Source organism: Carassius gibelio, chromosome B25 (genome assembly GCF_023724105.1).
Source record: "Carassius gibelio isolate Cgi1373 ecotype wild population from Czech Republic chromosome B25, carGib1.2-hapl.c, whole genome shotgun sequence".
Classification (NCBI taxonomy): Eukaryota; Metazoa; Chordata; class Actinopteri; order Cypriniformes; family Cyprinidae; genus Carassius; species Carassius gibelio.
In genome coordinates, this window is record NC_068420.1 from 12,845,704 (window position 1) to 12,870,436 (window position 24,733).

Below are 24,733 nucleotides of genomic sequence, written 5' to 3' on the forward strand. Positions count from 1 at the left end.
GTCATTTTTATACCAAAGAGTAAATAAATATATTTCCCGTTTGCTTCTGAATTAATTCTGAAGGGAACACACACACGTAAATACTCATAAATCAGATGGAAAGTCGGGGCTAATGGGACTTTGCATTTCCCTTAGTCGGGCCTCTGGCACGTTCAGTGCTGCTGGTCACTGGCACTCCCTTAAAGACGGAAACTCACCCAGCATAGCTCAATACAGATGAATCATGCATATCCCACAGTCATCAAGCAGGACTTTTCCTGTATACAGCGTTAGTATTTTGACAAATGCACGTCTTTCAAATCTGTTTGGTGAAGCTTTGAATGATCGGCGACCGTCTGAAGCACATCACACTGCATCAGTCAGATGCTATTGTTGTTCCTGCATGTGTCATGTGTTCTGATTACCTGATAAAGCACTTTTCCATTCTCACTGACTGAAATCAGATGGTGGCATCGGACTGCGTAATGCAGATATTAATGCATGCATCAATATATACACTGTTAATTATTTGACTGTAAATTTACAATAAATTACAGGTTAATAATTGCATGACTTTCACAGTAAGTTACTGTAACATTTTTACAGTAAATTATTGTGAAATGACAGCTGTATGCTGTGACTTCACAGTAATTCTGACATCGCATTACTGTGATTTAGCGGTAAGCTGCTGTAGAATTAATGTATTTAACTGTGAAATTACAGTTGGTGTCTATGTATTACTGTAATTTAACAGTAAGCAGCTGTAGAATTCATGTATTTAACTGTGAAATTAGTGTCTATTATTGTAATTTAGCAGCAAGCAGATGTAGAATTAATGTATTTAACTGTGAAATTAGTGTCTATTACTGTAATTTAGCAGTAAGCAGCTGTAGAATTACTGTACATAACTGTGAATGTCTATCTATTACTGTGATTTAGCATAAATGATGGACCAAACAAAACTGATAAAAACAGTGACATAACTTTTATTTTTTAGAAGTAAAATACAATTTAATTACATGAATAAAACACTGGGCAACAGGGATTGACACTGGGTAACAGGAATGTGTGTCAAAAGAGAAAGAAGGAGACAGAGAAGAGAGAGTGAGGGAGAGAGATGTAAGAAAAGACAAACAGGTGGGAATAGAGAGGGTCGCAGGTATCTCGCTCCTTCCCTCGCAGCTGGCACCTGCATAGTGTGGGTTCTATCCACTATATACAAAAGATAAGAAAGACAAAAAGTTTAAGTTACTCTGTGGTGGACTGACTCCCTGTAAGTATGGTGCTCGCATTGTAACACTAATCCTAAAATGTCTACAATTTAAGTAATTTCAACTATTAAAAAAAATGTGAATAGTACTCTCAATTAATATTAAATCAACAAACCAGGACTCTAATCACTCCTGTTACTTTTACCCAGTCCTATTATTTTTCACGTGAGTAACAGGACTGAAAGTAACATGATTGAGGTTAAAAGGTTAGTTCACCCAAAAATGAAAATTCTGTCAGTAATTACAGAGCACAAATTAAGATATTTTTGATGAAATCTGAGAGCTGGATCACTCCTCCATCGGCTTCTAAGGGTTTGAAACTTGCTGGCCCAGAAAAATGTATTAAAGACATCTTTAATATAGTCCAAGTGACTCCAGTAGCTCAATCTTAAGTTTATAAAGCGACGAGAATACTTTGTGCGTAAAAAAAAAAAAAAACAACTTTATTCCACAATTCATTTCATTCTCTGTGGGCCTTGAGTTTTTTCATGTAGTAAAACAGCGTAGCGCTTCTGTGTTATACGTCACACGTAGGCTCACTATTGGCCGACGCTGGTCATGTGTGTGATGCATGTGACGTATAACACAGAAGCGCTACGCTGTTTTACTACATGAATTCACCCGAGGCCCAGAGAGAAGGAAATGAATAGTGGAATAAAGTCATTATTTTTGGGGGGGTTTTGCGCACAAAAAGTATTCTCGTTGCTTGGTAAACGTAAGATTGAGCCACTGTAGTCACTTGGACTATATTAATGATGTTTTTAATACATTTTCTGGGCCAGCAAGTTTCAATCCCTTAGAAGCCTATGGAGGAGTGAGACAGCTCTCAGATTTAATCAAAAATATTTTAATTTGTGTTCCGAAGATGAGAGAAGGTCTTACGGGGTTGGAACAACATGAGGGTGAGTAATTACTGACAGAATTTTCATTTTTGGGTGAACTAACCCTTTAAGCAAAAATTGCATGCTAAATTGCATAGTAATTCAACACAGTAGCAAGTAATGTAAATTTACACTTAAAACTATTGTAAAGTACTGTAAATTTGACGTTTTTTAGACGTCAAGGCATGTTAAAATCAAATAAACGTAAAAACAATTAATTTTACACATTTATTTTGCAGTCTGTCTAAACTCTACATTGAATCAGGAGACACTATAGAACACATTAAAGGGATAGTTCACCCCAAAAATCTTTGGAACACAAATTAAGATATTTTAAGAAATCCGAGAGCTTTCTGTATCCTCCATGGACAGCAATTATTTTACTTTCAAGGCCCGGAAAGATTGTTAAAATAGTCCATATGTATACAGTGGTTAAACCTTAATGTTATGAAGCGACGAGAATACTTTTACTGCGCAGAAACAAAACAAAACAAAATAGAATACCGACTTTATTCAACATTTTTCCTTTCTGTGCCAGTATCCGATGCTGTTCACGTGATGTGTTCTCGATCATGCATGTGATTGCATTGGGCACAAAAAGTATTCTCGTCGCATCATAACATTGAGGTTAAACCACTGTAGTCACATGGACTATTTTAACGATGGTTTTACTACCTTTCTCGGACTTGAAAATGGTTATAACATAGTAGTCTATAGGTGGGATCAGAAAGCTCTCATATTGCTTAAAATTTTTTGTTATTTGTGTAGAACAAAATTCTTGTGTTTGGAACATCGTGAGGGGATGTAATTAATGACAGATTTTTCAATTTTGGGTGAACTAACCCTTTAATAGCTTCAGTAAACTTCTTACTGCATAACTACATCTAGCTTAAAGGAACACGCCGACTTTTTGGGACTTTAGCTTATTCACCGTATCCCCCAGAGTTAGATAAGTCCATACATACCCTTCTCATCTCCTTGAGTGCCTCTGTTTGACGCACCCACCGCTAGCCTAGCTTAGCACAAAGACTGGAGGTAAACAGCTCCAGCTAGCATACTGCTCTCAATAAGTGACAAAATAACGCCAACATTTTCCTATTTACATGTTGTGATTTGTATAGTCACAGTGTGTACAAATAACAAGGTCATATGAGACACAACCATCTTCTAACTGTATACATACTGGGAACTATATTCTCAGAAGGCGAAGCACTGCTACTTCTTTGGAGTGATTTACTCCAATTCTGAGCAAACTCTCTGCTCCTCACCACAGGGCTTCTCAGGTGCTGTGAGAAAATCACTCCCCAAGTAGCAGTGCTTCGCCTTCTGAGAATATAGTTCCCAGTATGTATACGGTTAGAAGATGGTTAGAGTCACTGTGACTATACAAATCACAACATGTAAATAGGAAATGTTGGCGTTATTTTGTCACTTATTGGGAGCAGTATGCTAACTGGAGCTGTTTACCTCCAGTCTTTGTGCTAAGCTAGGCTAGCGGTGGGTGCCTCAGACAGACTTACGGCAAGCACGGAGATGAGAAGGGTATGTATAGACTTGTCACAAAAAGTCAGCATGTTCCTTTAACACAGATACTGTGTTTCATTAGTCCGTTCTTAAATTGGAACACAGCTTACATTAGATTGACATCCATTCGAAGTCAATGAGCTTCCTGATAAGAGTGCAGACTTGCTGGTTCATGTGACCTCTCTGCCTCTTAGATTTTGTGCCTCGCTCTGGGTTGATGCCCAAGAAGCACCTACAAACAAAAAGACAGAAGAAACCTGTTAGTTTAATTCGTGTGATGAAAAAGGTTTCAGTTCCCAGTCACCACCTTCAGTGGGTCACTGCTTTTGCAGTACAGAGTCAAATTAAAGTTAGCTCAGTTTAAACAAAGGTGTAATTCAGGTGTAAGTACTGCAATTCAGAAAAAAAAATGCATGGAACTGAACTGAAAAACATTTCCATCACAAACACAGTCAAGAATAGACCTTCACCAAAGTAGAGGTGTGTGATTTACCTAGGCAAAGCATTGGCACACAACAATTTACATAATTTACATGTTCCGTTTGCAGAGGATGGAGTAAGAGCCTGTTGCCTGTCCATCTCCCTATGGCTGTTTCTACTTGTACTCTTCCTCCTAGAATTATTACCTGTTCACAGATGATGTGATAAACATTTCATTTCTTATATCTTTTTCACAATAAAGCACCCAGTTTTCTAGTTGTTTCTGACTTTTTTAAGCTTTGTCTCTGGTCTAATCTGGTCTGGTCTCCAGCACAGACACACAAATTAAGGCCCCGTCCACACTACTGCGTTTTCGTTTAGAAACGGAGAATTAAAACGAATATCTCCGTCCACACCAGCGTTTTAGCTGCGTATAATGCTGTGTTCACACCAAACGCGAATAGAGCGTCTGGCGCGAATGATTTCAATGTTAAGTCAATGCAAAGGCGCGTTTACGCGCGTCTGGAGGTCTCGCGGCGCGAATGGGGCGTTAAGCGCGGCGCGGAAGACGCGAATTGACGCGCGAATAGAGCGCATCGCGCGAAACGCGCGTTAAGCGCGAATGGTGCTTTTTGTGCATTTAGCGTTTGACGCGAATTCGCGTCTGCCGCCCGAGTTGAAAAATTTGAACTCAACAGTATGTTCCTGCAGCCTCCGGTTGTGCAGGAATACCCTTCTCCACTCATTCTACAAGGAGGAACGACAGATGTTGTCAGTGAGCAGTCAACCGGAGCTATATGAAAAAAGTTCATATTTCTATAGAGTCAGGAATAAAAATGACCTATATATATATATATAAAACATATTAATAGATAAATTGAATATAGGCCAAAGATAAGAAACGTTTCATTTTACCCCAAACGAATTATATTTTATCTTGAACCACTAAAGACACATCAGAGCCAGCGGCAAATGTCAGAAGATCTAGCCGAGGTAAGGCTACTCTCGGCGGATACATGATGACGGAGCTCCCGCTGATCGCATGGAGCTCATCTCCGAGATCGGCGAAACACATTTTTTAAAATAGACGCTGTCATTATAAATAAACCGCATATTTGAGTTTAAAACAACTACATTCTCGCCTGAAATACTTTTAAAACTACATTTCATGACACAATAACAGTAATATTTTGAAAATTATCCGAATAAAAATGGCGGTTGAAAATGCTGCGTGAACTCAGCTGGATGAAGCCCCCCATTCATTTTTCTGTTGACGAGAAAGACAACGGTTGCTCCGTTTCACACACACAGCAGGGAAGAAAATTATAAAGTTACTAATTTGAGATGAATTTAATCCACCTCTGCCCAAATCCACAAACACCATAATTTATCTAGTTGATAATAACTGTCATAATACCCACATTAAGGCCACATCTTACCTTATAACTTTATTTATCGTCGGTCAATGTAGAAAATGCTGTGGTAAAAGAGAGAACGCTGTTAGAGTAACTAAGATAAGCTTTAAGTAAAGCTAAAGTTAAATGTTCGACGGTGTATCTAATCAGACATCTCACAGTTAACTTAATACGGTATAATTAACACTACAACCAACGTCTTTTCATTCAAATTTGCGCGCTTAAACGTCGATGCGAGTCTGCTCCAGCTAAGTTACAAAAACATGACAACAGAACCTACAACTAACGCTAATTTGGTTCATACTTTTAAATTACATGCACTATCATATAAAAAACATCAAATTGATAAAGTTTGACATTTAAACACTTACCGCTGTCTGAATCCACCGAATGAGACCACGTAGATCAGAGAGCTCTGATGACGCTCTGATGACGCTGCCGCAGTTGCCACTCAAAAAAGACGGCATTCACAGTAGTTTCTTGTAAAAGCCCCGCGCCTGCATTATTTTCACAGTAAAAGTCTAAATACGGTATTATATTGTGAATTATCACAGTTAAAGCCTGTGAAGTGGTAATAATGTAATTAACTGTGAAATATTACAGTTATATCTTGTGAAATCCTGGAAAAATTTTACAGTGTACATCCACTCTTCCGTTCATTCACTCTGTGCCTTTCCTTTGGCTCACTTTATGGTTTCTTCCTCTTCGCATTATCTCTGTAATGCTGCCGTCAGCCATGTTTAATAATTAAAGGCATGTCCATCAATTCGCCCATCTTATGTAAACTATGCACAGTGCTTTTTGTCAAACCAAAGGCCAGTAAAAGTTGAAGCGCTGTAAGGAAAGGACAGTAATAGCTCTGAACATATGTGCGTTTTATAGATGTTAGAGAATTGAAATTGAAAAGATAAGGGGAAAAAGTCCTGCAGTGTGTGTTTCTTTTTGTCAATTTGCATGATTTTCTGCTGTCCATATGCATATGCGCTACTTGTATCAGCACATGCATGTACATTAAGTGCTTATACAGTGCATGTGATGCTTCTGTCGGTCTATCGGTCAGTACATCTAGCCTTTTAATAAGTTGCAGTGGCTGAGCATTGGTTGACCTCACTGTTCCCAGAATACAGATCTCTCCTTACATCTGTGTCAGCCTGCAGCACTGAGGATGAGAGGAGACTTTGAGTCATCATCCATCACCATATATACACAATATACAGCTCACGCTGTCATTTACGTTCCATCAGACTCGTTGGAGAGGATCGTTTGTTTGCTGGTAATGTGATAGTGTCCGTGCACAGAGGAGCTCTGCTGTCCTTCATTCATTGTTATATGTCTGCTGGAGATACATGCATGTGTTCATACTATTAAACCTTCTTGGGGAGCAAAATATTGTGCAGTTGACTAATGTTGGCATTGATGGTTCTATAGTAATGCAATTTGTGTTTATTTTTATTGGAAAAAACATATTCAACTACTTGTTAGAAAATTTTTTTCTATTACAAGAATATCAATAACACATTACTAAAAGGTTCCATTTGTTCACTACATTAGAAACATGAACTGACAATGAAAGCATACATTATTCAAAACAAAAGATGTATGTTAATATTATTTCATGGGCCTTAACTGACAATAACTAAAAGCGAAAATGGTATTCATGTTAACGAAGAATGCTAACAAATGTATTGCTCATTGTTAGGTCATGTTAGTTCATTCATAACTTTAACATTAACAGTTAGGACACTTATTGTGAAGTGTTGCAAAAATATCATGATAATTAAATGTATTTAATTGCAAAGTCTTAAAGCACTTAAACCCCTTCCAGCCATTTATTATTATTTTTTATTGTTATTGTTATTTACTTTTATTATTTGTTTTACATGCAAATCTATAAATTGCATGTAAATTTATAATTTACAATTACAATTTATACAATAAATGACAATTACAAAACACAATAAATTACAATTCATAAATTGTTTTACATGTATCTTGATAATTGCTGTTTGCAGCTATATTTCTTATTATTAATATTAATATTGCTGTTATTTTCTTGTAATTTTTTACATGAAAGGTCTTAACCATTTAACCATTTATATATATATATATATATATATATATATATATACACAATTCGATTTTAAATTAATATTTATGACCTGTTTTATACACAGATTTCCTAAAATTGACTATTGGATTTTGGCAATATTCTCCAAAATAATGTTTAGTCTGAATAAATGTGAATGTGTGTCTTGAATGCCATGTAGATCGCATTGGATAAAAGCCAACTGCATATGTTAAATATCATTTTAGAAGAACATCTAAGATTTGGCTCTTACTTAGATTTCTTATGACACTAACATATTTTACAATTTTTATCAGTAATAAATGCTTATGATATATTTATTGTGACTTGTCTATTAACGTGTCAGTTTGTTTCCTTCCCTCTCAGGTTCAGTGTGACTCCTCCCAGATCACATGATCAGCACGCTCAATTTGTGACATTGTTGGCAGCATGAAAGTCACTCTTCTTAGGTATCTCATCATCAGCTGTAGCTTTTAGCTCATTTGAGACGGTTTACACGTTCCAAATGTCCTTGACTTGGTTCATAATCATTATCTTATTTTCTTTTGTCAAAATTGTATTGTTAACATTATTTAATTACATTATTATTTTAGTATTTTGACACAGAAACACACTGGTGGAGTATGTTTCCTTTGATAGAATTTGGTAATGACAAATGATCCAAGTGCTTTGTGTGTGTGTGTGTGTGTGTGTGTGTGAAGCATGAAGAGCAGAGAGTTTTGTGCTGGTGCTTCTGACTTCTCTTTCTCTCTCCCTCTCTCTCTCTCTCCATCATTCTCTCAAGAGCAGTCAAGGACAGTCAGGTCAGAAAGGCTCAGCAGTTCACAGCAGGCTTCTGCAGTCTTCCATGAAGCAGAGAATTCAGCAGTTTAGGGCGCCTGTGTGAATGAGTGAGCGTGTGTGGGTAAAATGCTGCAAAGAATATCTCGCTCACTGCCACTGAAACCAGTCCTGGCATCAGAACATCAAATAAATGAGTATGAATGCCACAGTCATAACGAATGTAATAAGGTCCATAAGCCTCTTCAATCTCAGCTCAAGAGCATCAAGGAGATTCAATGCAGTGTGGTACAATGTGTCCAGGTGTATCAGTTGCAGCAGTTGCAACTATTTATACAGAGAAAAAAAAAAAAAAAAACGATTGCTTGCTCTTTAAAAATTAATTGTGTTTTATGCATGTTTCTTTTTGTTTTTTTTATCGGTTGCAGCTTTTAGTAAGCGATGGATAACTAAGCGATACTCCCCCCTTCTCTCTCTCTTTCTGCCTCCCCTTCTGTGTTGCTGACTCACTGTCACTGGCCCAGAATATGCTGTCTGTCTGCATTATACCCAGCTCACCCTCCCACCAATTAATGCCGCCTCAGCATCCGAATAAAAGCTAAGAGCAGATCATATGCTACAATCTGATTATATCAAAATATTGATCTAAATGTTCAGACTAAACCACTCTACTCAAAGTGTGTTTGTAATTACAGTGACACATTGTGCTGTGAAAAGCTGTGAATGCGTATTAACAGAGCAAATAATTATAATTTACAATTATTGTGCACAAATGTAAGCATTTTTGTTGGTGGTCTAGTTGGTCTGACATCTCACTTTCACTCAAGTACAGGAGAGGATATGTATTCTGCAACACAGTAAATGATCCCTCACACGAAGGCTAGATGATTGAGAATATGCAGCTACTGACATCTAGTGGAAAAAAGAAAACCCCTGTCATAACCATTTATTGTGAACGATTAAAGAAATATGTTTAGCTTTTTACTTTTGACAATTATATTTAGGCTTTAAAATTAAGTTGTGTGTATATTTGTGAATGCTAGCATGATGAACAAAATATGTAAGAATCATAACCTTATGCTGGTCACAGAACTTTTTCTGTAATAATGAAAAATATTACGTATTTTCTAGTACAATAATAAAACACAGCCTTATGGTCACAGTACTAATGTCTACTTTTCTGCAATAATAATAATAATAATAATAATAATAATAATAATAATAATAATAATAATAATAATAATAACGTCTTATTGGGTCATTTAAGCATTTAACTGTAAATTTATGAATTTTTTATTTTGTAAAAAAATGTGTAGGCCTAATTCTAAAAATCCATTACATTTTCAAAAGGGAACCCATGACGTCATAATTGATTTTTTTGATAATTGAGGTTTTTTTTTCTATCTGATGATAATCTAGGTAATCTGAGCATAATATTAGTAATTCATTCAATAATTAATGTGCCAAATATACTTTCTTAAACTTCCAGGTTCATCTTTCAGAATCTACATTTTGGGGGGTTTCCACGACAATATCCGAAATTTCAGTATATTGTTTATGTCTAATTAGATTTTTTGAATAATGCAATTAGTGCCATCAAATGTGATTGAGTTAGATCAGTAGTTTGGCGGACGAACCAGCCAATCAGAGGCCAGTGGGAGGGTCCGTCATCGTGACATCATCAACACTATATAAAGTCTTGCCGCGCAAGCTAACGGACAGAGTACTTCTTCTAACCCTAACGTTCTTTGGTTTCCTGTGCGGTATTTATACTGTTTCGTCTTAAAGGGTCATGAAACCCCCCTCTTTCAGCTCAAGTCTAGCTCACAATCTTTTTGAAAAATGCAACTGAAATGGGCGTGGTGGCTGTGAGAAGGCGGGAGGGGAGTGGGTGTGGTACGGCAGGAGAGAGGAGAGGAGAGGGGGAGGGAGGAAACTCTCATCGCCAGCATATCGACTGTCACTAAAAATAAGTGGTAAAACGTGAGGAAATACTAATAAAAAAAAAAAAAAAAAAACTGGAAAAGTTAAAATCTAATTAAATACACTGACACTTTATTTTTGTCTTTTCAAGAGTTACTGAATGCCCTGCTACATATATCCTACAGTAATCGTAATTCTATTTAAAACATATTAATGTACATGAGTAATTACAGTCATTATAAAATATAAAGTTGTTTATATACACACTATGAATGCATATATTTGAAAAAAAAAATAACGCTTAAAAAAAAACATTGCGTACATAGCATAGATCTACGCGCCCGCTGAACCCCAAATAAAGATGGACAGTGACATAGAAATTTGCAGTGGCAGCAGTACGCAGGGCTCTGTGGAGGTGGAGGACTTCTCTCCTCCTGATTCCCAAGGGCTAAATGGAGACATACTAGATGGCAGTGCAGGTCCTCTGCCCTATCAATTTGAGCCAATAGCCCCAGCCGTGACTGTGGACGAAAACATGGACGAACCGGAGGCTGTGCGGATGGGAGAAGTGTCAGAATGGTAGCTAGCTGATAGCTAACTAATCAGAGAAGACTAAAAACTCTTCTGCAGGCACTAGACCTGAAAATAGCGTTTTCATTCATAAACGTATAATTTTGCAACAGGTGTACTTGTGGTCACTGTACCAGGCTGTCTCCAAGAGAAAACTTGTGCTGTAGAGAGGTGGCACAGGTAAACGCAACTTGACACTCAATTCACTGTATTGCAATTCAGTATGTAATCAGTCAAAATAGGCGTTTTATCATATGTAGGTTTTGGGCATGTTTCCATTACACACACACACACACATATATATATATATATATATATATATATATATATATATATACACACACACACACATACGTGTGTGTGTGTGTGTGTATATATATGTATATATATACATATACATATAATACACCTTTTATTTTATTATTACTTTTAATTCCTAACATGTAGGTGATGCACAGATGTGAGCAGGTTGGTGGGGCAGCATGCATAACTGCTCATCCAGGTTTTGAACCTGTCGCCCTAAACACATTTGTTTTGCAAGCTGTTTATGGCACATATCGCCAGCTCTATGGTGACATGGAGAACACAGTCCTCAATAGGTTAGTAACATTCTTACCTGGTGTTAACTAAACATATCATTTCAGATTAACATACATTTACAGTACAGGTAGCATTTTAGTATTTTATGTAATGATCCATAACAAGTTAAACTAAAGTTTCAATCTCAGTTGCTACAGACACCTGGCCTATAGGAATTTTGTCCGGTGGTGCTGGGGGTACCTTGGCCGACACATTAGGGTGGTGATTCCTTCGTGTGCTGTTACCCGCATCAGAGAGCAGTTCCCTGACAACACTGGAACCTATTCAGGTTTTCAACCCCCTCCCCTTGACTAAAATAAAGAACTTATCATTTCAATTTTTCCATGTAATTTGTTTATTTACTTTCGATCACAGACAGACAGAAGGTGGTCTAAATCGTGACGTGTGTTGTGCAACAGCTTCACTCTTTTCAGGTCTTTGAAACTGTGTGCAGAGGTGGTCAGGAACTTGCAGTCCTTTTAGAGATTCCTGAAACAGTTGTGGCTGCTCCAACACACTTTCAAAAAGCAGATCCTGCAATCTGTCAACATATTCTGCAGAACATTATAAAAAGAATTAGTACATTACAAATAGATAAATAGACAAAGACAGATAGACAGACAGATAGATACATAAATATAGATAGACAGACAGACATATACATATATAGATAGATAGATAGATACAGTATTGTTCAAAATAATAGCAGTACAATGTGACTAACCAGAATAATCAAGGTTTTTAGTATATTTTTTATTGCTATGTGGCAAACAAGTTACCAGTAGGTTCAGTAGATTGTCAGAAAACAAACAAGACCCAGCATTCATGATATGCACGCTCTTAAGGCTGTGCAATTGGGCAATTAGTTGAAAGGGGTGTGTTCAAAAAAATAGCAGTGTCTACCTTTGACTGTACAAACTCAAAACTATTTTGTACAAACATTTTTTTTTTTCTGGGATTTAGCAATCCTGTGAATCACTAAACTAATATTTAGTTGTATGACCACAGTTTTTTAAAACTGCTTGACATCTGTGTGACATGGAGTCAACCAACTTTGTGGCACCTCTCAGCTGTTATTCCACTCCATGATTCTTTAACAACATTCCACAATTCATTCACATTTCTTGGTTTTGCTTCAGAAACAGCATTTTTGATATCACCCAACAAGTTCTCAATTGGATTAAGGTCTGGAGATTGGGCTGGCCACTCCATAACATTAATTTTGTTGGTTTGGAACCAAGACTTTGCCCGTTTACTAGTGTGTTTTGGGTCATTGTCTTGTTGAAACAACCATTTCAAGGGCATGTCCTCTTCAGCATAGGGCAACATGACCTCTTCAAGTATTTTAACATATGCAAACTGATCCATGATCCCTGGTATGCGATAAATAGGCCCAACACCATAGTAGGAGAAACATGCCCATATCATGATGCTTGCACCTCCATGCTTCACTGTCTTCACTGTGTACTGTGGCTTGAATTCAGAGTTTGGGGGTCGTCTCACAAACTGCCTGTGGCCCTTGGACCCAAAAAGAACAATTTTACTCTCATCAGTCCACAAAATGTTCCTCCATTTCTCTTTAGGCCAGTTGATGTGTTCTTTGGCAAATTGTAACCTCTTCTGCACATGCCTTTTTTTTAACAGAGGGACTTTGCGGGGGATTCTTGAAAATAGATTAGCTTCACACAGACGTCTTCTAACTGTCACAGTACTTACAGGTAACTCCAGACTGTCTTTGATCATCCTGGAGGTGATCATTGGCTGAGCCTTTGCCATTCTGGTTATTCTTCTATCTATTTTGATGGTTGTCTTCCGTTTTCTTCCACGTCTCTCTGGTTTTGCTCTCCATTTTAAGGCATTGGAGATCATTTTAGCTGAACAGCCTATCATTTTTTGCACCTCTTTATAGGTTTTCCCCTCTCTAATCAACTTTTTAATCAAAGTACGCTGTTCTTCTGAACAATGTCTTGAACGACCCATTTTCCTCAGCTTTCAAATGCATGTTCAACAAGTGTTGGCTTCATCCTTAAATAGGGGCCACCTGATTCACACCTGTTTCTTCACAAAATTGATGACCTCAGTGATTGAATGCCACACTGCTATTTTTTTGAACACACCCCTTTCAACTAATTCAACTAATTGCCCAATTGCACAGCCTTAAGAGCGTGCATATCATGAATGCTGGGTCTCATTTGTTTTCTGAGAATCTACTGAACCTACTGGTAACTTGTTTGCCACGTAGCAATAAAAAAAATACGAAAAACCTTGATTATTCTGGTTAGTCACATTGTACTGCTATTATTTTGAACAATACTGTAGATAGCCAAAGACAGACAGATAGATAGATATAGATATACAAAGACCGATAGACAGATAGATACATAAATATAGATAGACAAAGATAGACAGACAGATAGATAGACAAAGACAGATAGACACAAAGACAGACAGACAGACAGATAGATAGATAGATTGATAGATAGATAGATAATACCAAATGTGGGATTTCTTTTCAGAAGTCGTACTGTGTACTCTCCTCTTCTGTAGCGTGGATACTGCATATGCCATCGGAGCTCCCCTGCAGCTGTTGTTGCTTGTGGTCTTCCGCTATTTTCATTGTAGTGCATGGCTGCAAGTTGAGTCCTAAAAAGTAGGATCTGAAACATTAGGCCGGTGACACACTGACTGCGTGGCGTGAGCATGGCATTTCTGTTGTGTGTCAGCTGCGTGGCGTTTGCGAGGTGTTTTCCATGTCTTTACACACCAGAAGCGTGTCTGACCGCTGCTGCTGCTAGGTGACATATGATGAGCCTCAATGGTGATATATTTGAAATATGGGGAGAGAGTTGTGGAAGGCCTATACTTCATATTAAACATAAATATATAGCAGCAAAGACATCGTCGGCAGTGTTGACGTCAAAATAGGCTATTGAATATTTTGTTCTGTACTGACAGGTGCAGTATTTGAAAACCGATAATATTGTTTTTACATTAGGCTACATTTATATTTTTGTTTGTCAAAACCTAGAGACTTTCAAACATCAAAATTACATGTATTAATATGTATTCGAGTCAAAATGACATATAAACATCTTTTCCTATTCAGGTTTGCATGGAAACGCTTCCAAGACGCTTGTATGTTGCTTGAAAAATAGGCATCGGTTCTATTTCTAGCATGCACACGTTTTCCGAGACGTTTTCCTGAGACCCGAATCACGCAGGCAGTGTGCAAGCTCTAACCTGTTAACATGGGAGCCAAAATAAAAACGGACACGCCACGCATCCAGTGTGTCACCGGCCTTAGATCAGGTAGTGCATGAACAGTTAAGATGCAGAGATGTGTTTAGAAAAAAAGTAAACTGTAAGAAAAATTTTAATGCAATTAAACTTAATTTGAATTAAAACCAGAACATACCGGCACAACATCCCCACAAAAGAGAATGCCACGCTCTTTGGTGCAAACTTGAGGATCAGACTGTGATATGACTCCAGTCCTGACGTCTGGAAGTCAGAACTTAGGTTCTCTAGGTCTTTCAGCAACTTGGGTGCCAAGATGACCTGAGTGAGCTTTTCACATGCAGCAGTACCTAATTATAAAATAAAGTAAAAACATAAAATATATTGATAAATCACTAGTTTAGACATTATACAAAATGTAATGAATTAAACTACAATAAATGTTAAAGGTTATTTACTTGGTTTAAGCCACTGTCTTGCCTGGTCACCAACAAGAGGAGGATGCTGGCATCTTTGGAATTCACCTTCATGCTCATGGATATCTTGTACATGGTTAACAACAGATCTCCATTTTGCAACAATTTCCTTTCCTGATGATGATGAGGCTCCACACCAGTAAAGGTGATTCACGATGCTTTTTTTCCAGGGGCCAACCTCTTTGCAGCTTCTTTGCTTTGCAAGCTCATCAATTTTCTTGCCAACACCTAGAGTATGCAAAAGCATTAATACGATATGATAGACACAACAACACATACATAACATATAATTATGAATCCTTGTTTTTATAGATATGGCTATTATTAGAACTACTAAATTATTAACCTTTTGCCATGTGCCATGCATCATATCTGTGCAAAATGCTTGGTCTACTCTCTCTGAGGAACTTCATCACACCAGGATGTCTATCAGTGACAATCTTTCGCACAGTTACTCCTCTCTGCTCTAGCTCTCTCAGGCTTCTTTCTAAACCTTCCTTCTCCATACGCTGACTGTTGCCGACTTCATTGCTCTGAAAAATCATATCAACCTTCTTCAAAAAACTTTAAGCATGATTGTGTTCAAAGACAAATGTATGATCTGCTTTCCACTCATTCAATGCTAATAAACAAATCACTACAACCTTACCTGAATGAGCTGAATTTCCATGATCTTGTTTGCTCTGAGGTCCATCAGCGAGTATGTTCCATACTTTGCACTGTGTCCTAAACAATGTCATATTAGCATGTACATTTTTAGTGCTTGAAATAAACTCTGTAGTAGTAATTTATAACAGCACATTTTTATAGCTAACTGAAATGGCATATTATCAACATAACTGCACATACCAGGTGAGTCAGCACGCATGTCCCCACCCAGAACTACATTCCTTCCTTTGAGTGCTTCTGCAATCACAGTATTTTGATGCTGTTCCCACTGCCAATTGATTGTTGGGAATAGGAATGTCCTTTGGTGTTTCAGGTATGTAGTGTGGCAAATCCCCTGAATGTTGAATGCCTGCATAAACTGACCCAAAAGAAAAACAGTTAAATATACAAGTTAAAACTGTAAAAAATGATTATTATACAAATCCCACATATTTTGGAGAGAAAAAATAAATCTTACCTTGGTGACTTGCAAGAAGGATGAGCCACTAAAGAGCACAGCAGCAGCAAGCTGCAGATTTCCAGCTGGTATGTTCTTGACATACGGTTGGCTGGCCCACTGTTTGTGATGTTCACAATGAACACAGGTCTGGTCCACATGTAGAACTGTACCCACTGTTCTGCTCTTTATTGCACAGTGTCTCGAGCAGGCAGGGCAATTCTTGAACAGGTCCATGAGGTTTTCCTCATAAACAATGAATTTCCTCATTATATGGGGTGGTGTTGCAATTACAGTGCTACAACAAACAGCAATATAAATAAACATTATTAATAATAATTAAATATGAATGTCTGATGAATAGAAGTACATAAAAAAAAACATGACCAGTCTATGAGTACCTCTCATTATAGATGCTGCTGTCAGTCATTCCTGGTTGGAAACTACAATCAGAATCCTCAGCCTCTCTTCTGGGCCTTTTCAAAGGGGTAGAGGTTGCAAGAGGACCTTTTTCTAGTGGTATGAATGGTGTGGAAGTGTTGCAACCAACATGCCTTTTCTGTTGCTTCACCTGAGTGCCTATTACATTAGATATTTCTAAATGAAATAAATACATTGTGCCTAATACACTTAAATAAAAAAAACTCTGAAACTATTAACGATTTTTGATGTTTAATACTGTAAAGTGTGCAACATACTCTTGCTCCTTCGTTCAGGTTTCCAGCGATGTTGCGTTGACATATGCTTCATGTCGGGATGGGCTTGACATGCAGCATCTTTTTTGGCGGGCTGTTCGGTCTGACACGCCATCTCGCAACACAGTTTAGGCTGACAATACAAACATATTAATTTCCAAAGACTTCCCAAACATATTTAAATATATTACATATTTAATTACACGAATTAAGCATACAATTGAGGTACTATCGAAATATCAAATATTTTAATAACGAGCGCTTATTTAACAAAAGGCAAGTAAAACGAATAGGTTTAAATTTTAGACACACACATACCTCTGAAAGGATAGAAAAGTCCTCGGGACTTGGCACCGCATCAATCGCAAGACGCAACTTGCATTGGTAGTCAACAAGGCCAAAGTCCACCATTCTCCAATTCTCGAAGCTCTCTCTCGAAAAATGTTTGCTGCACACATATAATCTGGATGTGTCCGTGGTTGATGGCCAACCAACCGCCCGCAGCCAGAGTCTAGCCCTGGCAGCATCGCGGGGAAACATATGCAACCCATTTGAACTTTTGCACCACGAAAACAAACACTTGCGTCCCATGATCGCCTCACTCATCTACTGCGCGTCGTGCGCGATATCACAGCTTGCTTGACAAGTCTGTCGTTGGGAAGATCCACGTGGTGTCATGAATAATTAAGAGAGTGTCTTCTCATTGGATAAAAAACTCAGTCTCATTAATAATTATGAGACACCGATGAGTCATCAAAGTACTATCGTGCTCTGCCACGTCACAGCCTGTGACGTGGACAGGATGAAGATTTTAAACCCGGAAGACGAAAATAGCGTATAAAAACTAAAATTTAACCATTTCCCCCCTACTATTAAATCTAACAGATGCTAACATTGTCTTCAGTGGTGTTCAACACACATACCTCTGTTAAAATCTCAGAAATTTTGGTTTAGGGTTTCATGACTCTTTAAGCTTTCAGTATATCACAGGAAATATCCGCGGTTTCGATGCGTATAAAAAAGCTATAGAGTACTCTGACGCTCGGTCCCACAGGTTTGAGTGTTTGCGCGCGGACAGTCCGACTGCCGCTAAGAGTTCACCTCTGCTGCACGTGCATCGGATCTGTGGGCGTTCAGCACGCTGAGCAGATCAAATTGAGCATGGCCAAGTTTTGCGGACCTTTCCACTGGTCCTGCAAATAAACCTAAGCTCAGACATTTGTTCCAGGGTTGTTCCTCCGGGAATGGTGTTTTATCTGTGCACGTGGCAGAATTTATTTTCCAATCATCGTTTGACCGTAGTGCTTGGTTTGTTAACAGATTTTTTTGTTTTGCTATTTTTAAAGTGCACTATCTGGACGTGACTTGTTTTAGGTTTTACAGGGGGTCGTTAGAGAAATGAGTTTCACAGACATAAGCAGGGTTTCCACTGCTGGAGCTTTACCCAGGAACTATGGATTTTTGGTCTGGTACTCGGTGTGTTTCCACTGCGGGAACCAGGGTCTAAATAAAGTGAAGTTTTAAAAAATATATAAAAAAAAAAAAAAAAGTCCGTTTGCGAGGTGGTAATTTAGAACTTTTTCATATGTCCGGAATTTTCGGGGGCGGGACTCGAGCACTGAGCGTGCTGACGGTTTGAGTTCCCGCTGCATTGCGATTTAACAACCATTTATTCGGATTATCTTTCACACTGCGATCCCGGAAAATACACTGGTAACGTGTACTGGCAGTTCTTCCCGGGTCACTAGATTTGGCTTCTTTCACACTGCCAGTGACTTCCCGAAATATGTGCTTGCGTTTACACCGGTTTATGGTTCCGTAATGACACGTGACATCAGGATCTGACGGGTAGTGCACGAAGATCTAGCTTTTATTTTTTTGGCTTTATTGAACGAATGTAAACTTTACAAACGTAGATGGCCAGGTACAAAATGCAAATATTCTTCAGTCGAAAACGCTAAGCACATTAACGTTCACTTTTTTTTTTTTTTTTTTTTTTTTTTTTTGTCTCGAAATCTGATCTGTCCTCAAAAAGCCTGTGTGTGTATATGTATGCATGACAAACGCTGGAGATGGGGAACTAAAAACTTTAACTCTTAATAAAACCCATTTAAGAACTACCGGAAGTGTTCGTCTGTACTTTGTGTTGTATGTAGGGGTTGTAACACTTTCTTCAGCATCTAAAACTACCTCTCTTTTTTTTTTAGCCTACACGTCTGAAACTAAGGCAAAGTACCCACATTTGTCTTCTATAAATAGCAACTATTTAAATTTATTAAACTATATCACAGACTTTATGAGATGATGACAAATACAAGGTGGTCCTTTGTTACAACCTACCCCACTAATGGGATAGCTTGTAACAGGTAGACGAAATGCACCCAAATTAAGGGTACTCCACACAACAAAGTTTTATTTTAAATGAATGGCTGCAACAATAAAATGTGTGAATATGGGGAGTCTATGAGCATATTGTGTGTTTTTGTGTGCATGTCTGTACATGCACATTCATATGGGTGTGAGTGAGAGCAAATTAACATAAACATACTTACCCCCACTCCACAGAATTAAACAAATGAAATGCATTCTTTATCAGTCACTATGGTGACATACTGACCTCATGATTTACACCACTGCAGGTCTGACTGATTTCATTTGTCACTATTGTGACTGATTAACAATGCATTTAATTTGTTTGTTCTTGTCACCATTGTGATTTCTTTTGTAGGGTGCAGGCAGTGGATCAATTCTCTATCACTTTATTTAAAAAAGAATTGCTAAATTGCACATCATCATTAATCATTTGAAACGTCCAATAAACGTAAAGAGGTCTTGAATCTTGCCTTTTCTACCCTATTCTCAAGACGCTTATCCATCATGCTCACCTCATGTGGCATTAGCCCATTGTATATATCGGCTGCCTGGCTTATATACTGTGACAAAGTCTCCTCCTGCTGCCTGGTGAAGACCTGGTGAGGACTGTAGTATCCTACACGAGGAAGGTCCCTCGATCCCTGGTCTTTCAGTTCTTTATATTTCTGACAATATCTGTTCAAGGTTACATGGCAGATTCTGTGGGATTTTGCAATTGCCCTAACATACTTTCCTTTCCTAACTTCCTCTGCTGCTCTTATATTGACTCCACAATCTGTTTTTCTCATCCTAGGCATTCTGTATAATTATTAAAATCACAAAAGAATTTTTAGGTGTATGTAAGAAGATGGTAGTAACACTTTCAAAACACGTGTTACAACCTACCCCGCCACTGTCACCTATTGTTTAGCTAGCTGTATTAGCATGGTGCTTTGAAATCGGCAGGAGGTTGATTCAGGGAAGTCGTGGCTTAATGGTTATAGAGTCTGACTCGCAATCAAAGGGTTGTGAGTTCGAGTCTTGGGCCGGCAGGAATTGTGGGTGGGGGGAGTGCATGTACAGTGCTCTCTCCACCCTCAATACCACGACTTAGGTGTCCTTGAGCAAGGCATCAAACCCCCAACTGCTCCCCGGGCGCCGCAGCATAAATGGCTGCCCACTGCTCTGTGTGTGTGTGCAGATAGGTTAAATGCAGAGCACGGATTCTGATTATGGGTCACCATAATTGGCTGAATGTCATGTCACTTTCACTTGTTTTGTTTTTTTCCATATACCATTCTTTACTTAGAGAAACTACAGTTTGACCTGATATAACTCATACAAAATTATCTACAATGGTAGAAGTACTAAATTAAATATTATCTTTATTTTTTTTGTTTTTACTTTTTTACCTCAGAATTACATTTTCTGCTGTAGCTTCAGGAGTAATAGCAACACATACTGGAAAACCTCCATGTGGGATTGTAAAGGAAGTCTGATGAAACTGAAACTGTCAGATGACTCCTATCTTATCCCTGATACGTGGAATCGGTAGTGTTACAACTCTCCCCGTGTTACAACTGGTCTCCCCTACTTTGAATTTTGTATAAAGTGACTATTAAATGTATGTTTCATGCACTATAGAAGTTTTAATTTTAGAGTTAACTAAATATTGGCTTAATGATTTCTAAGTTTTCTCAAAAAGCTGTGTAAATTCAAACAAATCTAGTCAACCTCAAAGCACACAACTGAAATTATGTGCACCCACAAAATATTGTGCTGACTACTGAATGTGCAGCGTCTCTGATGAAAAACTGAAGCATCAGGTGTTTCTGGAGCATCAAATTTAGTTCTTTAGGTTCTGTGTATGCATGTTGTACAAATCGAACATTTATTTTGGATGCAACGCTTCTTGCAGGGTTTCTGTTGGTCTTACTGTGCCTTATCACAAACTAAGGGCAAACATTTCGACAAATTTAAGTAGTGCATGCACTGCAAAAAGTAAGTTTGCTTTTCAACATAAATATGTATGCTTCTTTCAGTTGAAATTCTAATTTAGGAAATGAAATGAGCTTGTCCTTAAACATCAGTAAATGGGGTGTGAACACTTCTTTTTTCCTTTGAACTAAGTTGATGTTTCTGAGGCCACTGACAGTTATTTGTTTTTGGTTTATGAAAATGCATACAAAATCTATTGGAAGTTGTATCAAATTAGAAGTGTTGCTAATACAAGGCATATACATGTTGACTCCATATTGTCATTGTGTTCCATTCAATTTATTGCTCTTAACTTTATAAAACCTGTAAAAACTGACAACTTGTCATTAAGACTTTCAGACTGTCTTGGGGCTTGTTTTGGCTGGAATGTTTAACAGTGTATGCAGTGTTTAACTTTATGCATAACAGAAGTTTTTAACAGGCACAACAAATATGCTAATGAGTTGTTAAAGGGTTAAATATGTTATATCTTTTTTTATCAGGCATAATCTGTTTTAGATAAATTACCTATAGGAAACATTTTGACCATCAACACTGTCTGAAAGTTAAACGCCACTTAAAAAAAAAAAAAAAAAATCTCAGGCCATACAAAATAATAGTATAAAACAGAACAGTAACAACACCATAAAAGTCTCTTGAGAGTCTGAAGCAGCATATGATTTGTGGTTAAACCAACAAAGTAATATGCTTAAAATGGTTTAAATTTTTAAATTTACGATTTTTATTATTTTTAACTTATAATTTCCCACTCCATTTTTAAATGGTTTTCAGTTCCTGTGTGTGTGGTTGTCATGTGTCTCTGCCTGCAGCAGTTCAGAGAGGAAGAGCGGAACCCGCTCCCTAATTCAGCCTACGTGTAGGCTAGAGGATTTTGTAATAATCGACGTATCTCGTTCATTTAAAGGGCATGTTTACAGCAACCTCAACATTTCGCATTTTTAACACGAAAAAAAAGATGCTGAAGCTGGACTGATCCGCTGTCTCGGTCGAAGGAGCTGTCCACCATGAGGTGCTGATCGGCGGCCTGGCAGAACGATGGCGACGGGGAAGTGGCTTCTGTACACGGGTCTCTGTCTGTCTCTCGTCGCCTTGTGTTTCCTGACAGTCGCGATCTCATCGGATCATTGGTACGAAACGGACGCGAGAAGATACAAGGAGCGTTGCCGAACTTTTTCGAACCGCAGGAGCGATCCAGGTTTCATTTACATCCCCAACCACAGCCTTCCACTGCGAGCCAGCCGAGCGAGTCTGGACCGATGGGAAGATCGACTGCTGCAGCATAGAAACCGGCGTCAGCTGTTCGCGATGAGCGCGGCGGATGAGTGCAGCAGACGCTACAATTCAACCAACATGGGGCTGTGGAGCAAATGCTACAGGGTGGGATTTGACTCAGACATCGAAGAGCTCATACGAAAAGGTAAAAACATCCACCTGAGTCTTATAGGATTATGTGTTTTCTGTATGGATGCAATGTTTTGTTGATGTCCTCATGATGAGAGCATGGAAACTGCAAATTGATGCAAGAAGCTTCAATTAAATCTCTGCTAAATGTATATAAGATGGCCCATCGATGCATCAGAGTAAAGTGGCAATTCATTTTAATAATGATAATAATAAAAAAAACTCCTGAATGCTTTCTCAGTATTAGAGATCATGAGCATCTTGGTGGTTAAAAATTCAGTTGTTTTGAATTGTAGTGGTTTGGATTATTGATCTTCAAGCTTGGTCTTGGAGTACCTGAGCAATGCGCATTCTGGATGTCTATCTTAACACGCTTGATATATTTCATCTGCTTGTTAGTAGAGGCTTCAAGATCTGAACATGGTACTTCAGGACTTGGATTGAGAACCACTACTTTTGACCATTTGAGCAATAATCACTCGACCATCTGGGAAGTTTACTCATCTAAATGTGACACTTATCCATATGCACAAGAAGACTCCGCTCACAGGGAACTTGGTCCACCTAATTATGAGCTTGACAACCACCACCCCAATTTTCCAGGCCCACCTTACTAAAACTGTGCATGTGTACGAGTTCTAATTATCATACTTGGTCTGGATCTAATTATGATTTTTCTTGTTTATTCCAGGAACTATCGAGCGTTGCTCCTTTATAAAGTACTATTACTCCTCCCCTGCAGTGACGCGAAAGGATCTTTCCTACAATATCACCAAGACTATCCAGCAAGATGATTGGCATGCCCTGCGTAAGTGGGACTCTTTTCGGTTTGCATCAGTGATGTCATGGGCTTTCTTACAAAAGGATACTCCCACTATGGTGTAGTGTACTTATTGGGACCTCAGTAAGGGTTGCCTATCCTTAACAAATTCTGTTTTGGGCACATGAAGGCCACTCAGTAAATGTATTTGCTATAGTACTCAAGTTTAAAGCAAGGGTATCAAACCCATCTCCTAGAATTCCCAGCTTCCTGCAAAGTTTAGTCAGAACGCAAGCAGGTGCGCTGAAGCAGTTTGGAGCTCAACTCTGAAAGAAGGTGGCCCTCTAGGAGCAAGATTGGACACCCCCGGTAATTTGTTTGTGCCTGTTTCTCCAGATTTGCGTCGGATGACGGCTGGCTTCATGGGCATGGCTCTATCCATCATTCTGTTTGGCTGGACCATTGGCATTTTGGGCTGTTGCTGGGAGCAAGGCCTCATGCATTACGTCGCCGGTCTACTCTTCCTTATGGGAGGTATGTGAATTCCTCCATGTTTGTTCTCTTAAAAATTCATTGGTCAAAGCTTGGTGCCTGTTCTCTAATCTAGTATCATGTCCCACCTCAGCTACCTTCTGCATCATCTCTCTTTGCACCTGTGTGGCCGGCATCAACTTCGAACTGTCTCGCTACCCACGTTATCTCTTCAGCCTTCCGGATGACATAAGCCATGGTTACGGCTGGTCCATGTTCACTGCCTGGGGAGGACTAGGACTGACCCTCATAGCTGGGTTCTTCTGCACCCTGGCACCATCAATTCAGCCTCCCCCACCATCCCGTACCTCCTGTCCTAAGCCTCGCATGGAGAATGGAACGGTGTGCTAAAGATTAAATGACTCTTTGAACATTGACATAAACAAACCTGTTCATAGACTTCGTCGTGGGTAATAAAAACACAGAGGCTGTTGAAAGACATTTTGTGCTGGAAGGTTGCGAGCCATGGCTCTCAATTGATGTGCAAAAAGAAGAATCTTATAAAAGCACATTTGTACAGTTGTACAAATGCTTTCATCCCAACATGAGTTCAGCATGTCCTTGGTGGTTGTCTTTGTGTTCAGTAGACCGTGTTTGACTTTCAAGATGAATTAACTGTTTCAAAGACCTTTCCGATGTATAAGTACCATGAATTTCATTATGTGCTGTAGTTGTTTTCAACGTCAATAATTTCTTCATTGGACAATAAAATGCCTCATGTCAAAAAACCCTACTGCTACTACTCAAACT

The 24,733-nt window shown here is 38.5% G+C and overlaps 2 protein-coding genes and 2 long non-coding RNA genes across 4 annotated transcripts; 2 read left to right on the top strand and 2 right to left on the bottom strand.

Annotated features, from left to right (window-relative positions):
* Positions 1-620: 620 nt before the first annotated feature.
* Positions 621-6,131, bottom strand: LOC128013871 (uncharacterized). The gene is made up of 3 exons (XR_008183445.1): positions 5,515-6,131; positions 3,766-3,887; positions 621-1,191 (listed from the first exon to the last, which is right to left on the bottom strand). It is a non-coding gene; the product is annotated as an uncharacterized LOC128013871 (long non-coding RNA).
* A 4,138-nt stretch (positions 6,132-10,269) lies between these two features.
* On the top strand, positions 10,270-11,767 carry LOC128013909 (uncharacterized). Its single transcript, XR_008183448.1, has 3 exons — positions 10,270-11,029; positions 11,297-11,448; positions 11,578-11,767. It is a non-coding gene; the product is annotated as an uncharacterized LOC128013909 (long non-coding RNA).
* On the bottom strand, positions 11,638-17,912 carry LOC128013908 (uncharacterized). The gene is made up of 11 exons (XM_052597101.1): positions 17,260-17,912; positions 16,945-17,074; positions 16,648-16,825; positions 16,268-16,544; positions 15,991-16,168; positions 15,791-15,867; positions 15,488-15,674; positions 15,124-15,369; positions 14,844-15,015; positions 13,923-14,071; positions 11,638-11,982 (listed from the first exon to the last, which is right to left on the bottom strand). The coding sequence occupies exons 1-11, from the start codon at positions 17,545-17,547 to the stop codon at positions 11,798-11,800; spliced, it is 2,067 nt and encodes a 688-aa protein (XP_052453061.1). The 5' UTR covers positions 17,548-17,912; the 3' UTR covers positions 11,638-11,797.
* Positions 17,913-21,403: 3,491 nt separating this feature from the next.
* LOC128014453 (transmembrane protein 178B-like) lies at positions 21,404-24,711 on the top strand. Its single transcript, XM_052598038.1, has 4 exons — positions 21,404-22,708; positions 23,384-23,500; positions 23,849-23,986; positions 24,078-24,711. Exons 1-4 carry the CDS (start codon positions 22,327-22,329, stop codon positions 24,332-24,334), a joined length of 894 nt encoding a protein of 297 aa, XP_052453998.1. The 5' UTR covers positions 21,404-22,326; the 3' UTR covers positions 24,335-24,711.
* The last annotated feature ends 22 nt before the right edge of the window (positions 24,712-24,733 follow it).

Bases quoted from the DNA above. Each gene is read 5' to 3' on its own strand.
- LOC128013908 (XM_052597101.1), bottom strand. From the start codon at position 17,547: ATGAGTGAGGCGATCATGGGACGCAAGTGTTTGTTTTCGTGGTGCAAA. The intron at 16,169-16,267 runs GTAAGATTTATT...CTTTTGGGTCAG, and splicing joins CCTTCTTGCAAGTCACCAAG to TTTATGCAGGCATTCAACAT. The intron at 14,072-14,843 runs GTATGTTCTGGT...CCTACTTTTTAG, and splicing joins TTTGTGGGGATGTTGTGCCG to GACTCAACTTGCAGCCATGC.
- LOC128014453 (XM_052598038.1), top strand. From the start codon at position 22,327: ATGGCGACGGGGAAGTGGCTTCTGTACACGGGTCTCTGTCTGTCTCTC. The intron at 22,709-23,383 runs GTAAAAACATCC...TGTTTATTCCAG, and splicing joins CGAAGAGCTCATACGAAAAG to GAACTATCGAGCGTTGCTCC. The intron at 23,987-24,077 runs GTATGTGAATTC...GTCCCACCTCAG, and splicing joins TCTACTCTTCCTTATGGGAG to CTACCTTCTGCATCATCTCT.